This window comes from Molothrus ater, chromosome 5, assembly GCF_012460135.2.
Source record: "Molothrus ater isolate BHLD 08-10-18 breed brown headed cowbird chromosome 5, BPBGC_Mater_1.1, whole genome shotgun sequence".
Taxonomy (NCBI): Eukaryota; Metazoa; Chordata; class Aves; order Passeriformes; family Icteridae; genus Molothrus; species Molothrus ater.
The window spans coordinates 64,730,178-64,746,230 of NC_050482.2; the positions used below are offsets into that span (position 1 = coordinate 64,730,178).

Sequence of the window (16,053 nt, forward strand, 5' to 3'; positions counted from 1 at the left end):
CTTTTAAACATTTGGATTTGGAGCTTTATAGCTTTCAGTTGTGGCTTACTGATGTTCTGAGTGTTTCCTACATATAAGTCTTTGCAGAGTACCCCAGCACACCTTAAAATGGTGGTGTCATCAATTACATTAATCAGGTTATCTGCAAATTGAAATAAGTATAGTGTGAATGAGCTGTTAAATATCCTGCCACCGTTTGGAGGAGGAGAGATTGGCACAATGATGCCAGCTTTCCTGATATTCTGACTGGTTGATTCCATCAGAAGGAAGCCTCTACTGAGAGAGGTCAAATCTTGCTGCTGAGGGAATGCAATATTCCCAAGTGGTCCCATAACCCATGGAGTACAGCCAGTGTTGGCAGGGAGGAGATGAGAGAGGAGCTTAGCTCTGAATCACCCCCTTGAAAAGTTTCCCTCTCCATCAATTTTTAAGAGAGCCTAGAAAAGCAAGTACCCTTGGCTACAGCCAGACCTCTGACTATCCTCCCACCCTCTGTACTTAAAATGCAATTTTCAGTGTTCATTTAGTGCCATAATTGTTTTAAGCACTTGAAGAATGGGAGTAGGGTTTATTACTTTCATATGTGTATCCTGTCTTTTGAGAGAGAGCAAGGTTTGACTAAAATAGAGCTCACGTAACATTTCGCAAACCCAAGAATAACTTGTTAAGTTTGCTTTTGTTTTGGATACCTCTGGATGCCTGTGAAATTTAATTGAAATTATGGTGAAGGTTTTTTTGGGTTTTTTTTCCCCCTTAAAGGCAGAAAGGGTGAGTGAGGGTGTCCACTCTGCTCTTTGTACCTGCCATGCCACATGGAATGAATATGGCACTTGGGTGGGATGGGAAGCTTGAGCCCATTCTCACACATCTTCCCTCCTTGTTTGCTTAACCTGCCTATTAAACTTGTCTTACCAAAGGCAGAAACCCTCCAGGGCAAAGAACTTCCCCTGCTACTGTGCTTGTAAAACACCTGGAATAACGGGGCCGCTTTCTCAACACCACTGGAATAAAAACACCCCTGGCTTCCCCAAACTCTGAAACCCTGGATCCTGTGGAAGGAGGAGGGACAGGAATGGGATGGGAGCCCTCCCAACAGGGCTCTCCAGCCTGAGCTTATGTAATGGAAAATGGCACGGGTCCCTGCGGAGCGGGGCTGGAATGCGGCAATTGTAGTGCCTCGTTTAAACAGAGTGGAAACATTGCAGATTCATAAAACTTGTGAGTCAGAAAGTTTACAGCTTTCCTTCCTTAAGGCAAGGGAAAAAATCTATACTGCAGCTTTTAGATAAACATGTTAATGTTCAACAGGAATGTGACTGGGAAAGAGCACCAAGAGACTCCGAGGCAAAGCAAACTGAAAACTTCGGGGTTTGGATATTTTGTGTTTGCTGTAGTGCTGTTTGATTTATTTTTTTTAGCCTAGTTTTTGGTAATGTTACCTTACTGCCCTGACACTAATCAGTATTTACAGTAACAAATTCTAGTTGCTATTTAGAAGAGGAAAAGAAAGCCCCAAAAGCTAAATATGAGTTACTCCACTACATACCTTTGGTGAATACAGGCGTTTGGTGAGGCTTACTTAGAATCATAGGGGCTAAATATTATGTTTTAGAGGCAGCTGCAAATTTTCCTGCTTTTTTATTCTTTATTTCCTTTAAAAGGTAAAATTAAATGAAAAAGGAAAAAAAAAGTATGGCAATATTCCTTTTTAGAAAGGGATAGCAATATAATGTTTATTACTATGTGGTTATATAAAATTGTGAATAATTAGTGCCCTTAATGAAGAAGAAAATACTGGATTTAAAAAGGTGAAGTTGTCTGTTAAATCCACAAGCTTCATATTCTCCTTCTTGCAATGCTGTCTGAGTACATGCATGAAGTCTTTGGTTTTCTGACTCATCACTTGGGTCTCAGACCTTTTCCACTCCCTGCTTTAAAATAATGGGTTTTGATGCTGAATTAACACTGATGTACTGGCAGACAATTAGGTCTTGTGGGAAAAGGAAGGAAGTAGCTTCTAGTCTGTTTTCAAGAATTCATTGAAGAAAACCAATTTCTCCCTTTGGCTTTTTCAGAACAGTCAGAATCCAAAACGGGGGGAAAGGAGCAGTATCTGATTTAAATGGCACTTCAGAAAAATGCCAGTTTACTCTGTTACCAGTGTGCCTTGTCTGTGGTCTTTTCCAGCAGACTCCATGTGAAAAAAGGACACATCCACTGTCTCTTACATCTTCATCAGGAGCACCAGACAGGATCTTTCTGTGCCTCCTGGGTGAGGCACATGGAGCTGCAGGGATGTTGTATTAAACACTTCTTAGGCTTTTCTTAGCCTGGAGTTTTAGGGAAGCCAAGCTCTTAGGGGTTGCCACGTTGTCTGTGACTCTGCTGTCACCCACAAAAGATGTTTCAAAAGCTTATTCCTCAGCTTCAATAAGGCTTGACAAAAGGAGTCATTAAATGAAAAAAATAATGGAAGTTCTTGTGAGCTGTATGAAATGAGCACTGGTACAGTGCAGAGCCTCAAATTAGTGTCTCTCCCTGAAAAGCTGAGCTGGGAGTGGATTTGCTGGTGTGACCAAGCAGCTCAGGGAGCTCAGGCTGGAAGCATGCAAGGATCTGCTGTGAGATGGGCACTGGTGGCAGGTGGGATCCCTTGGTTCTGCAGCCCCTCAGGTACTTGGATGAAAAACATGTTTATGTAGCCTGAAAGTGGAAATCTGCTCCTCTGGTCTTTGGAGTTAGTCTCCATTAGTTGGAGAAGATGCCAGAGACTTTCACCCTGGTTACCACCTCTTCTCCAGCTGCATCTCCTCTCCCCTCTGCCTTGGCCACACTGCCAGGCTCTGGGGCTCAGGAGCAATTGCTGGGGTTCTCCATTGAGCTGTAGCTGGCCAGGCTCACTGCAAACATGTGAAGGGATGTGAACACCTCTTTTTTCACCTTTCTTTCATTCCAAGTTAGGTTTCATGACTGCATTTGCAAAGAAATAGTACAAAATCCTCATGGCACAAATGCACTGTCAGCTTGTTTCTACTTTTTTAACTGTTAGGATTTGTGTATGCATGGAGCTCTCACTTTGTAGGAGTTGTCTCTGTACTTGGATGGAGAGTTAGAAAAAACAAATCACACCTAATGCCGAGGTCCCCTCTTTTCATCTTTCCCTTTCCTTGCAGAGATGTGGAAACTCAGAGTTGCACCTCAGCTGCTGCTCTTCAGTTTCACACACAAACTTAACCCACTTTTCTCTGAAGCACAGTCAGATCTCTGCTCCTTTGTCTGCTTTGCCAGTATGCACATGCCTGATTAGCAAGAGCAGCTCTCTCTAGATAATTAAGGATAAAAATTCTGGTGCACATTTCTGCAGACACTTGATGATGAAAAGGAACTTGCCTGTTTCAAGAATTGGCTGTTTCAACATTAATGTAATGAGCAACTATAAAGAGATATTAGGATTGCTTCCTGATTATTGGGGTTTTTTTTCTATATGTTAGAAATACATGTAAGTTGAATCTAAGTTGAGAGATAGGATGGATGTATGAGGGAGCATCTGTGGTTTGTGATGTGAATGAGGAATAATGCTTGCATTTTGAAAACTGATCCTTCTATTTAACCTTTTTGTTCTTCCCTGGCCCAAATCAGTACTTAGTATGTTCCCTGTGAATTTGTCTTGTCTAATTATGGTCACATCTCTGAATGGTTTGACATCCCATTGAAGGAAATATAAAAACCAGGAGGAAGAAGAGAAACCAGTGTAACATGGAATGAACCTAAGAACCATCCATCTGTCCTGTTAGGGTGTCATTTAACTGGAAAGGCTTTATTAAATATTGGACAAAAACAATGAAATATGATCTGCACTTCACAACTTTTGATTGAAAACAAAGTGTTCAATCCAGACCTTTGAGGCTTAGCTGATCCTTCATTTGCAAAGCTGCAGAGTGGTTTGCAGAGCTCTGTCTGTGATTGCAGCAGGGCAGCTGGCAGCACTGGAATGCTCCTGCTCTGTTTCCACAGAACAGAGAAATGAGCTGCTGTAACTGCTTGTGCTTCCCAGGAGTCATTCCTCTGAATTAATTTGTGATTTGTGTTTAGTTGTAGTTAAACTAATTAATCATAAGGATCTGGATGGATTCCATTCCCTCAGTGAAAGGAAGCTCTTCCCAAATCAACAGTATTTATCATTTGTTGCCTCCTGATCCCATATTTTTTTCCCTGCCTCTTCCTGTTTCTAGCAAAGTTAATTGGGAATTCTGTTTATATAAGGACTTAGGCAGTGAATCTATAAGGAGGACTAACTTTTACCACAGAATTTTGCTGAAACTTTTTTCATCCGTTCTGGGTTTGGCCCCGTTTTGTTTCCTGAGCTGGCTGAGAAGGGATCTGACACTTCTGACACCAAGATTCCCTTAGAGATCATACCTTTATGATCCCAGCTGTAGTTAGGGAAGCCTTGATCAAAGGGAAGTCTGTAGTCACCACTTTGCAGAACCATAGCAACAGGGCAATCAAGTGGTTTACTGGCTCTTGCCAGATTTCTGCTAATGATGTGGAGGCTTGTAAGCAAGAAACACTTTGCTGTAAGGACTGGGAGGTGTTGGGTTGTCTGCCACACACAAGGGCTGCAAAAGCAGAGAGCTTTTTTGGCACCTTGACATGCTTTTGTAGAGACATCCTGTTGAATGTCAAGAGAGCTGTTTCAGCTCAGCTTACCACTAAGAATACAGAAAACCTGTGTGGTTCAGAGCTATTGAGGAGAGAATATTTTGGAGTTATTTGTCAGTCATGTATTTCCAAGGCCCAGTGACATTTATCAAAGAATTCAGTGAAACTCTATTAACCCAGCAGCTCTGTTAATGATGTGTGGATTTTTTGCTTTCCTCCCCCCCATAGTTTCAACATGCTCTTGCAATTGATTTATTATTCACATGAGGCTGGAGCAGTGGTGGGAGAAAGGGTGTTATTAAAAACCAGCTCCAGAAGAAAAGTGTATTTTCTCTAATTAAAACAAACTGCACAGTGCTGCCAATGTCCCTGTTCCAACTGAGGTAGGTAACGAGATTTAAAGGAAAAAAATTGCCTTCTTGCAAAGGTCATCCCCAAATTATGGAATATGAAACAAAACCTGGCCCATTTTTCTTTCAAGGCTCAATTTTCTGTTCTGCATTCCTACCTGTAGACTAAATTAATTTTCCAAGTGTTTAAGGTTTATTTTTTGAAAACTGCTTCATTTACAGCAGAAGTGTACAGGTGGTCTGAGTGCTTAAAACACTTTCCTCATAAGAGGCTCCTCATGTAGACTGGTCATAGAGTTCATCTGGGGAGCCACCATCTGTGTTAGAAAACAGAGACATTTGAAATAAATCTCTTTTCTCTGTACATTTTTAGATGCTGAGGAGTTTTTTAATACATTTCCCTGTGTATTTTAAAAATATGTATATTTTGTAAGTTAGTGCAAGCAAAGAGTGATGAGTACAGTTCTTTTGAACAGAAATGAGTCTCATAATGCCATGACAGCTCAGAGATTGTACATGTAGATGCTGTTGTTCCAGACCCCTGATAGTTTGTGGCACTTAAAGAAATTGGTACTTAAGCAGGATGCATATGTGAGTGTGTTTTCTTGGTTTGGGATTTGCTTGCTTGTGGGCTTTTAAAGCAATTTTTCCATACACATTAACCTAGAATGGACTTTTCATATTGGGAAGTGCCAAAAATCAAAGGCACATTCCTTCAAAAGCTACTAACCTTTTGGAAACTTGGTCCTAGAGGATGGCAGGGAAGACAGCTTAATATTTGAAACAAAAAATCACTGGGCTTGTGCTTTCTCAAATCAATTCAGTACAGATACTAAAACCAGATTAAAATATGCTCAGAGGAAAGGAGGGTTCACTTGGTGCACATGTAAAGGCAGGCAGTATAATGTCAGACTTTGAAGATTTGAGTTTTGTGAGTGTAATTCATGTTGTAAAGATCCTGAAGCAACATGTTACTAGGAAAGCATGAGTAGAAAAGACAAAACAAGACTTTGAAAGGATGAATGCCATAGAGGAAGTATTGAAGCATCTAATCTTGAATCATTTCAATTGGCCTTGAAAGAGTTCTGGAATAAAAATAAGTGCTCCTTATCTTAGGGTGACAGAGCATGGGTTCCATCTCCCCAGAATCTCAGGTGTTTTGCACATTAGCTTCCTGCTTAATTTCTTGCCACAGTTTTCACACAGAAATGAGACCAATCCCTAGGTAGCTGGGAAGGCCTTTTTTGCTGAACTTTTCCCATACAGTGTTTTGCAAAGACAGCACAGATGTAAAATCCTTGCTTCTGCAGCTTCTTTGTAAGGAGTTTGCTATTTCCAGCCATGTCAGTGAGAGGATCCACAAAGCAGCCAACAATGCTCCCAGAAAATAAAGGATAAGCAAATGAAAGCAAGGAAAATACTTGATTTCCTCTTCTTCACTATCCTCTCAAATAACTGCTTACATTCAATCTCAGAGATATATACTGCCTATAAATTCAAGGAATGCTTCCTGTAACAGAAAGGAAAATTGGGCCATATAGAAGACAATTTAGCAAGTATGTGAGAGAATTGTTTTGCAAACTCTTCTTCTCATTTGATGGAACAAGCAGGATCTGTGCTTCTGATGGGCAGTGCCTTAGCTTGTCTCACAAAATAGTCAAGTTATTTATTTTGTTTGTTCATTCATTTATTTATTAATTCAGGAGACTGAGCAGGAATTAATTCATAAAATGCTTGCTCTAGAATCTGCTTGCTGGCTTTTTTATTAGATGAACTGGGTTGTTACACACTATTGCCTTGGTATTTCAACATTTACTAATGATACAGGCTTTAAAAGCTAAAGAATAGGCATAATTCAGGCAATGGTAATGCAAGCCCTGGCAAAACAGTACATTAGCTTATTCCTGAGTAATTTTAATTCACATCTTCAAACTGTAATCATAGTGAACATAGCATTTGGCAGATTGAGCACGTCAGTGCTTCAATTCCTTGATGATAAAAAGGTGCTCCATTCTGAATAGGCTATAATTACTCTTCCTTCAGTTAAAACTCTGCTCATCGGGGAGGAAAGAGCTGGGGATTTTCACTGTGCTTTGTGAGTCTTCCCTCTGCTTCACCTCCCCCACTCGAGATGGAGAAGCCTTGGCTTGGTGTGGTTTTGAAAGATGAAACTTCTTCCAGTGTCCTGAATGAAATACATTAATTGTGGAGCAGCACACAAAATAGTTGCAGGATTTTAATTAGTACTGTAGGATTTTAAAAGTAAGCATTACCAAATGCATATTAATGCTTTTACCAAATGGAGTAAACATGACTTTTTTCCTAATGAGCTCTCAGTATAAAGCTAATATGGGAGAAGGAACTGTCTAGAAAGCACCTTGGTAGGGTGGAGACTAAAAGGTGTGCCAGCTTATGGTGTGGTGGGTGCTGTACCTGTTTTTCTGAAGAATCATTTCCACATATTAAGAATGTGAAGGAGGATCAAAAACTTCTGAGAAGTGGAGGGAGAGAAATAAATATTCCAGGCAGAGTGGGAATATGTAGCCAGCCTTGGCTGCTGATGTATGGTTCCACAGAAAGAAGTGTATTTCTTCTCATATTCTAGGGAGTGAAAACCCAAGGATTACTGTTTCCCTTTTTGTCTGGAGAACCACAAAGCTGACCTAAGGAAAGGCACATGCACAGCTTCTCTGCCAAGGCTTTCCTGCTGCCCCTCAGTGCCTCCCCATCTCCCATGCTAAATGCTGCTCTCCCAGAACTGGCATGGGCACCACCACATTTGTAGATTAAATACCTGCTCTTCCTCTCACAGGTGGATTTGCTGAGTTCTCCAGCTCTTTCCCTGGTCTCTGTGAAGGAAAATCCACACTCATCCCTACTTGCATTTCTCAACCCTGCCTACCTGTTTCCAACACTGGCCCAACTAGAATCCTGCCTCATCTCTACCTTGGGTGTCAGCGAGATGTCCTCAACAAGGTGAGCATTCTGGGTGCCATGGGGTCACTGGGTGCTCTCAGTGAGATGTCCTCAACAAGGTGAGCATTCTGGGTGCCATGGGGTCACTGGGTGCTCTCAGTGAGATGTCCTCAACAAGGTGAGCATTCTGGGTGCCATGGGGTCACTGGGTGTTCTCAGTGAGATGTCTCAACAAGGTGAGCATTCTGGGTGCCATGGGGTCACTGGATGTTCTCAGTGAGATGTCTTCAACAAGGTGAGCATTCTGGGTGCCATGGGGTCACTGGGTGTTTTCAGTGAGATGTCCTCAACAAGGTGAGCATTCTGGGTGCCATGGGGTCACTGGATGTTCTCAGTGAGATGTCTTCAACAAGGTGAGCATTCTGGGTGCCATGGGGTCACTGGGTGTTCTCAGTGAGATGTCTCAACAAGGTGAGCATTCTGGGTGCCATGTTGTCGCTATAGGACACGAAATAACACGACATGGGCAAGCAGCTCTCCCAAGGTGAAAAAAGCACTTTTAATTTCTGACTCCAACATTTATAGATTTCCAAAAGTGACAGTGGATTGGAGGGTGGAAGTGCCACCTCTCCAATGGCACTGGACAAACCAACAGTCCATCAAATTTCTCCTCCTCCATAAAAGAATGAAAAACAATAAGTTATTTACATAAAGTGTGTGAGAAAGTTCATTACAAGAATGTAAACATCAGAAGGCTTAGAAGAACTTAAAAACTCAGGGCGACACCATGTGGGTCACTGGATGTCCTCAGGGAGATGTCCTCAACAAGGTGAGCGTTCTGGGTGCCATTTGGGTCACTGGAAGGAGGATCTGATCTCCAGGGATCTCCCATCATGGGGTATCATTACAGCTGTGAAACAGCAGCAGTGGAGGCAGGTAATGCACAAGCCATGGAAAGCTGTGGGAGAAACAGTGATCCCCACACCATGTAATTAATCTATGGGTCATGCAATATGAAACTTGGGTGTCTTTCTCCTTCATGCTGGGGCAGATGGAATGGTACATTCCTCAGGAACCTATCAACCCAATTGTCACATCTGCCATGACTGCAGGTCAAGTGCATTCCTGTCACAGCTCTGACCCGCTTGTTTTGGCAGGTCTTGGAGGTTGACACAATTATATTCATGGTTACAGCAGGACAAAGGAAGATTGTCTGGTTTTAGTATTTCCTTCAAGTGCTAGGAAAAAACAGCATTTAAACTTCCTAAGAGTTCTAAGAAAAGTTTGCTCATTTTGGCTCTCAGTGTGCTACATTGTGGTTATTTTCCTGTGATAGACTGGTGGCATTGCAAGACAGTATTTACTTTTACTGAAGATCTTCCTTGCTCTTTGTGAAAGAGAGGAAAATTGCATTCTAACCTACATAGGAGTGGCAGTGTCTTTTCTGGAAGTTAGTGTGACAGAAAGCAATCTGTAGTGTGGTTATGGCCCTGAAGGAGCTTCCTACTTACACCTCATGGCTTGTGCCAGCATTTAAAATGTATAACTTTCTGCCTTCCCACTTGCATAACTATTCTTTTCTTCCAGACCTGGATTTGATTTCCTGGAACAAAATGACATTTTAAGGTGCTATTAATTTTCAGATTAAACAAGTCATAAAATGTAAATAAGCTTACAAAAGAGCATTTACCTTCTTGTCACAGAGTTGTTAGTATTAGGATTTCTGGATCTTCCTCCCATCGTAATTCACTTTTTCCTCTTGGGTGCCTTACAATGAAGTCACTGTTATGGTTATTGCACTGGAGCATGTCACAGTGGGAATGATTGATTCTTCAGAACAGAAGGAAGCATAACTTCTTTCTTTAGCCTCAGTCTGAAATACAAGCACTAATATTTTGGGGTGGTTTTCTTGGCTTGCAGATTTTGGACTTTGGCATCTGCAGCCTTCTTGTTCCATACGAATAATCAATCCTACATCAAAAACCTGGCATAACTGTGATGGCTGGACTGTGCAGCCCATCAATGATCATGTTTTAAAAGAAATAATAAGGTTTTCTATTCTTCCCAATTCATCATCCCCCCTTTAGCTATGTTCTTAACAAACCTGACCATGGCAGTCCATTTGTCCATACTGTGCCATGAGTGTGGGGTACCAGAGCTCAACATCACAGGTTAGACTGCTCTGACTGAACAGGACACAGTTCTGGCTCTTCTGCTCAATAAGCATCTCCCTGTTTCTCCTCACTAAAAGATGTCTAGGCTTGTAGAAAGAATTTGGGGAAGAATCAACCATTTGGCTTTGTGACTTTGTATTTTTCTGCTGGTAGGTCTCGAGTTGAAATCAGCATTGTAAGAATTCGTTCATGCTGCTGCTCCTATGGATTGGCAAACTTTATTATATATCTGCTATGAAAGAAAAAGGATTAAAACCAGATTTTTCGTTGTTTCCTTTTTCTTAATGTTTATTTTGAGATAAGAGTTTCCATAAAAATCTGGCCAAAAGCTCCCCAGTGTTTATGTTCAGTGTAAGTAGTGTCCAAGCCGTGTTGCATGTCACTTACTGCCAGATCCTCTCTGAACCATGGCAGTTTGATAAGCATTACCCTAACATGCTAAATTGCTTTTCTGTGTCAAGATGCTTCCTTGGAGGAGACTGGATGGCTTGTGGTGGAGCCATCTCTACTTTTCCAGTACTTCTTCCATATTTTCTTCCAGTACTTCTTCTTTTTGTACTTAGGTACCCACTGCATCACAAACTACTTTGCACAACTCTGGATACCATGCATATGGAGAGATGCAGAAAAGAGGTGCCTCTCTTTTATTTCAGTCATGGAAACTGACTTACTTAAAAGGCCAGTTGACTCTTAAATGTACACTGAGTGTCTTTGCTTGTTCCTGTGACATTTCTGTGAGAGGCAAGAGGCCTAGAGGCTGAAAACTGAAATTGTACATCACAGAACAGGACTCCTATAAAATGCCACTCAGTGCCGTGTGGAAATGGTTTAATTTAGGATCTTAATCTCTTTCCTTGAGGTTTTGAGAGAGTTTTGCACATTCCCTTAGAAACAAGAAACTCCTGGACTTGAGAGGTGACTGCAGGAGGCATCCATTTCATTTCCTATTTCCCACCAATATCTGTGATGGGGCAATTTCAGTCCCAGATATGTGATCTGGAAAACACATATTCAGGTCAGCAAACTGCATGTGGGAAGTGTTTGTTGTGAGCTTGCATGCTGAGAATTTAAACTAAAGTAGTAAAAAGTTCATTCTCTTGGAAGTGATGCTTCAGAGTAGCAGAAGGTATTCTACCATTACTTCTGTTCTTTATTATTTTTATGGGATTTGCAGGCCATATCTTATTTGGACACACTGGATGTCTCATTAGAAGTTGTTAAAAGAATTCAAAGCTGAGGAGTTCTCTTTTTCCTAGAAGAATGTCCCTTACACAGCTAGAGCAATTCCAACACAAATTTCAGTTTGGTCTTTAGCTTTGTAATGTGCCAAAGGTACCATTTGACTTTCCTAGGCTCAATCTTCCTCTCTTTCCTAGGAGCTGATGCAGCAGAATGACATTGGCTACGTCCTGAATGCCAGCAATACTTGTCCAAAGCCTGATTTTATTCCAGAATCCCATTTCCTCAGAGTGCCTGTGAATGACAGTTTTTGTGAGAAAATTCTACCTTGGTTGGATAAATCAGTCGATTTTATAGGTGAGTGGAAAATTTTAATTCTCCCTCTCAAACAGTCTTTGGGTTTCTCTGTGTGTCTGCTGTGCTGTTTTGGCTGGAGTAGCCCAGAGCTCTTTCTGGGTAATGTGAAAATATCCTCAGGATCTATGGACATGATCAGCATCACTCCATAAGCACAGGAGCAAAAAGTGGGGAGATTGTGCCACTGCATGTTGCTGCATTCCAGAACAAAGACACTTCAGAGCTGCTTTCAGGCAGCCTCTCAGAAGCCTGATGTATGTCTGCAGAGAGGGGGTTAGAAATCTGGACACACAACTTCTGCCTTTACCTTTGGGAAGTGAACTAGCCATGTCTGAACCGGCCAGATTGTTCCATCATGAATGCTTGCTTTTTACTTGCATATAAAATTAGAAACAATCACCTTTCCCAGACATCTAAATAGGGCTGTTTATGTGCACATTAAAATGAGCTATGCTGTGACTGCAGGATATTTCCTGTGTGTAGTCATGCTTTTTCTATACTCAATGCTACTACACAGTGCTGGAGGAAATAAGTGAGTTTTGTTTCAAGGCTTCCATGAGATTTGCAATTAGCAGTTCAATTGGAAGCTTTGAATAATTTTCAATAACACTGCTTTCTTTAAAAACTTTTTATCCTGGTATGATGCTGCTGAGTTTGACAGTTGCCAATTTCTTTTGCCATGTAGAAAAAGCAAAAGCATCCAATGGCCATGTGTTGGTGCACTGTTTAGCTGGGATATCTCGCTCTGCCACAATTGCCATTGCATACATCATGAAAAGAATGGATATGTCCTTGGATGAAGCTTACAGGTAGGGACAAATCTTCCCTTCCTACTAACTCTTGTGCCTGTTGCCCTGTTTTTATAGGGTGGATGATAAAAGGTTCTATGACCAAGGGTAGAAGCAGACATTTTATCTGGTAGTTCACTGGCCACATTTGTTTTAAGCATAGGTTTCCTCCAGAAACAGATTAATGGTATTGAATAGATATCACACAGCTAATATTAATTGCCCACTGCAGAATGATCTTTGATCCAAGCAGGCAATCACATGGTATGTAAACTGCCTATTCAATGTATGTGTCTTGTCCTGCTTCTGGCCAGGACAGGGTTAATTTCTGCAGTAGCCAGGAGAGGCATGGCCAGGACCTGGAGGTTATTCTGTGCCACCTCCTGTCACTGCTGGGAGCAGGGGAAGGGTCCCTTCTGAGGAAGGGTTGGGTGCCCTGAGGTTCCCACATGTGTGAATCATTTGCCTTCTTTCTCACCCCTCTGCCATTACTATGCTGCTGTTACTGTTCATTTTCTAATCTCATCACTGCTCCCAGTAAATTGTTCTTATCTCAGCCCATGTGCCTCCAGCTCTCCTCTCCATCCTGCTGCAGAGGAGCAGTGCATGGTTTGGGAGTGTTTTGGTGGGAGCATCATTGCTGACCCACAGCTGCTGTGTACAAACACACACATGTAACAGCATCTTGTGAGCCACAGGGACAGCAGAGTGGTCAAGGCTGAAGAGAGAACTGAGGATATTTGGTATTTAGAGCCACACTTAGGACAAATACTGGGCTGGATCTGTTTCCTGCAGTCTGGTAGTGCTCACAAAGAGCTGCCTGAAAGTGAAATGCCCAGGAATGGAGAGAGCTTCTTTGTTGCTTTTGAAGTGACTGTGTGGTAAAGCATTTTGAAGTATCATGTCATTTGGCATTTGGTAGTGTTTGTGGAGACCCCCTTCCCTTTCCTCCTTTACAGTTACCATTTTTTCTATACTTGGATTGTGAGCACTTTCCACCAGGTGTCTTGGTTGACTTCTTACTTTATTTACTTTAGCCAACTGCTTTGTGGTGTTGTACAGAAAATGGTGATTTTCTTTTTGCTGGCTCCCTGGCACAGCTAGTGCATCACTGTAAGGAGTTACACAGAACCAGTCTGAGCACTTGCCCTGGAGCAGGGGCAGAGGAGCCCCTTTGGAATCACCTGTGTGTGATTCCAAACCACCATCCCCAAAACAGGGATGAGGACAGAGAGATGAGCACTGGGTATTGCCATGTGGAGTGTGATTTCCACAGAAACTTTTCTTTTAAGCTGATGAATGTTGCTATGTGTGCAGTGAAAAAGCTGCATGTAAGAGGGGCCTGAGCTACAGCTCTCTCCTGCTGTGTTGGGACAGTTCCCACATTTCCTTACTAGAGCCTGCTGGTAGCTTGGTGTTGTGCAGGAATTTCAACAGGGAACAGGTTTGGTTAAGAAGTTAAAGCTCAGTTTTTCAGGTACAGATAACAATTATAGTCAATATGGACAGATACTGTGCAAGGTGTGAGCTCAGTGAAAAACCTGCCTGGTCTGAGGCTGTAGTGGCTGAGGGCAGAGCTGTAGAGAACCAAACACTGCTAAAATGCACACACCTCAAGGAACTTCTTCAGGGAGCTTCTAAATTCCTCCATGAAATCTCTGCATTAAATTCTAGTTTGTATCTTAATCAAAAGCATGAGCAGAGTGTGAAGGATTAATCCCACTAAGTCTTTTTCTCTTAGGAGGGAGCAACTGCTGTGAAATTTAGATTATATTCTGTCATATTTCCTTTGATATGGCTCAGGGAGAACCATCTGCAGAACATTTCACTCATTGGTTTGGGATCTCTTGTTGGCCAAGCTTAAAAGAAAAATTCTTTTCTTTGAATTAGTGGAAGTCATTAGATAAAATGTTTGTCTGACACTATTACAAAAATAAAAAGGTGATACTATTACTTGAAGCCAAAGTCAAAGAAATAAACTTTTAAAATCTTTTGTATAATGGACTATTTAACAGAAATAAACATAAGAATTAAACATTACACATGTTTTCCAATTGGAAAAAAATAATGCATATTTTGAGATTAAAAAGCTTGCAAAGCAGAGGATCCAGCATGCTTTCCCTACTCTTTTCATTTTTAAAAATTCTAGTTTTAAATCTGGGACTGCCCAGTATTTTGGAGAGAGAGGAGAAAGTGGAAAGATCAGTGTTGAGGATGCTACCAGAACACTGGCAAGAAGGACCTTCCTCTAATAACTAACCCAAGTACAACAATTTTGACTGGGAAAAAATGAACAAAGACTATGAATTCTTGAGCAAATTGCTAAAAAACTTCACATCAAATGCTAAGAGGACAAACTACTGAGTTTCTCCTGAGGAGACTCACTAGATTTCTCCATTTGCCAGTGTTACACTTCTTGGTGGAAGTTTCCATTATCAGCTTGTGCAATCTGGTATTCCAGGTCATAGTGTCAGCTTGACTACTCCTAGGATTGTTTGTTCTCTGGCAAATTAAAAAAAATAGTAATAAAAAAAATGCAAGTTTTGACATTGTTCATGTGCTAGCATGTACTCACATACACAAGTACAACTTTCCATTTTTCTCACACTGCTTTTAATGACTGCACACTCATCTTCTGTACACTTCCTCAGGTTTTATTTTTAATAGTATTTGATTTTCCCAGTGACACATTATATGTGTGTTTGTACTAGATTTAGTTCCTCAAGGTTTCTTTCCTTGTTAATTCTCTTGTCATCTGGTTAAGCATAGTTCCAGGAATGTTTCTTAAAAAAAAAAACCAAAACCAAAACTGGAGGAGGAGGGATTTGGGCACCTCTGTTTTGCAGCCTGTTAAAAGCAAAGTACTTATTTATCTGTATTGCAAATCAGACAGGTAGGAAACAAGTATTTATGTTTAACTTTGAAATAAATAACAGCAATCATGTGATACAAGTCTTTTGTACATTTAGAATCCTGGTTCAGCAAAACATTTTCCCTACCATTGCACTTGCAGTGCATGAATGGATGGGCACACCTGTGCTAGTCAGGCTGCTTCCTACAGCACCCAAAAATACCCAAAACAGGTGAACTCTTCCAGAGATTTGGCAATCTTGTTTCCCTGTAGTGCTGAACCCCTGCAGGGCTTGAGAGAGGGTTTTTGTTTTAATGCTGCATTTGCACCTTTCTAGTTTTGGTCACCCCATCAGTGGTCAGTTATAGTGTGGGGCAGAAATCACTGGCGCTTGCTGGACAAGGTCAGAATGCACCAGGGCACTCTGTCCTGCCTGACAGTGACAAACAGGGTAGGCAGTGCAGTGGTGACAAGAGAGGGCTGACAGGAACAGGTGATGTCACTGGAATGGTGGGGAAGGTGTCCACTCTCTGTAGCACATGGGAAGTAGTCTCTTGGCTAAGGCTCAAGTGCTGTTCGTGCAAAATTCCAGGAGTTCTTTACTCTGGTCAGAAACCAAGGTAGCAAAGATCCCAGTGATGAAGTAAATACAGGAAATGATTCACTTGAATCACTTGTGGGCATCATGGAGAGTTAAATGTTTATTTCCCTCCACACTTTTTAGCCACCTTTAAACTATGGAGATGTGAAAAATGCGTATTTTATGATTGGCTATT

The 16,053-nt window shown here is 41.5% G+C and overlaps 1 protein-coding gene across 5 annotated transcripts in view; it reads left to right on the forward strand.

The window, feature by feature from the left end:
• Window positions 1-16,053, forward strand: part of DUSP16 (dual specificity phosphatase 16) — a 60,504-nt gene that overhangs the window by 39,988 nt on the left and 4,463 nt on the right. For all 5 annotated transcript variants that reach the window (XM_054514998.1, XM_036401624.2, XM_036401623.2 and 2 more), the window contains 3 exons: window positions 7,825-7,988; window positions 11,479-11,638; window positions 12,324-12,447. In XM_054514998.1, the coding sequence (XP_054370973.1) occupies window positions 7,825-7,988; window positions 11,479-11,638; window positions 12,324-12,447 (448 nt within the window). The remainder of the gene's footprint in view (window positions 1-7,824; window positions 7,989-11,478; window positions 11,639-12,323; window positions 12,448-16,053) is intronic.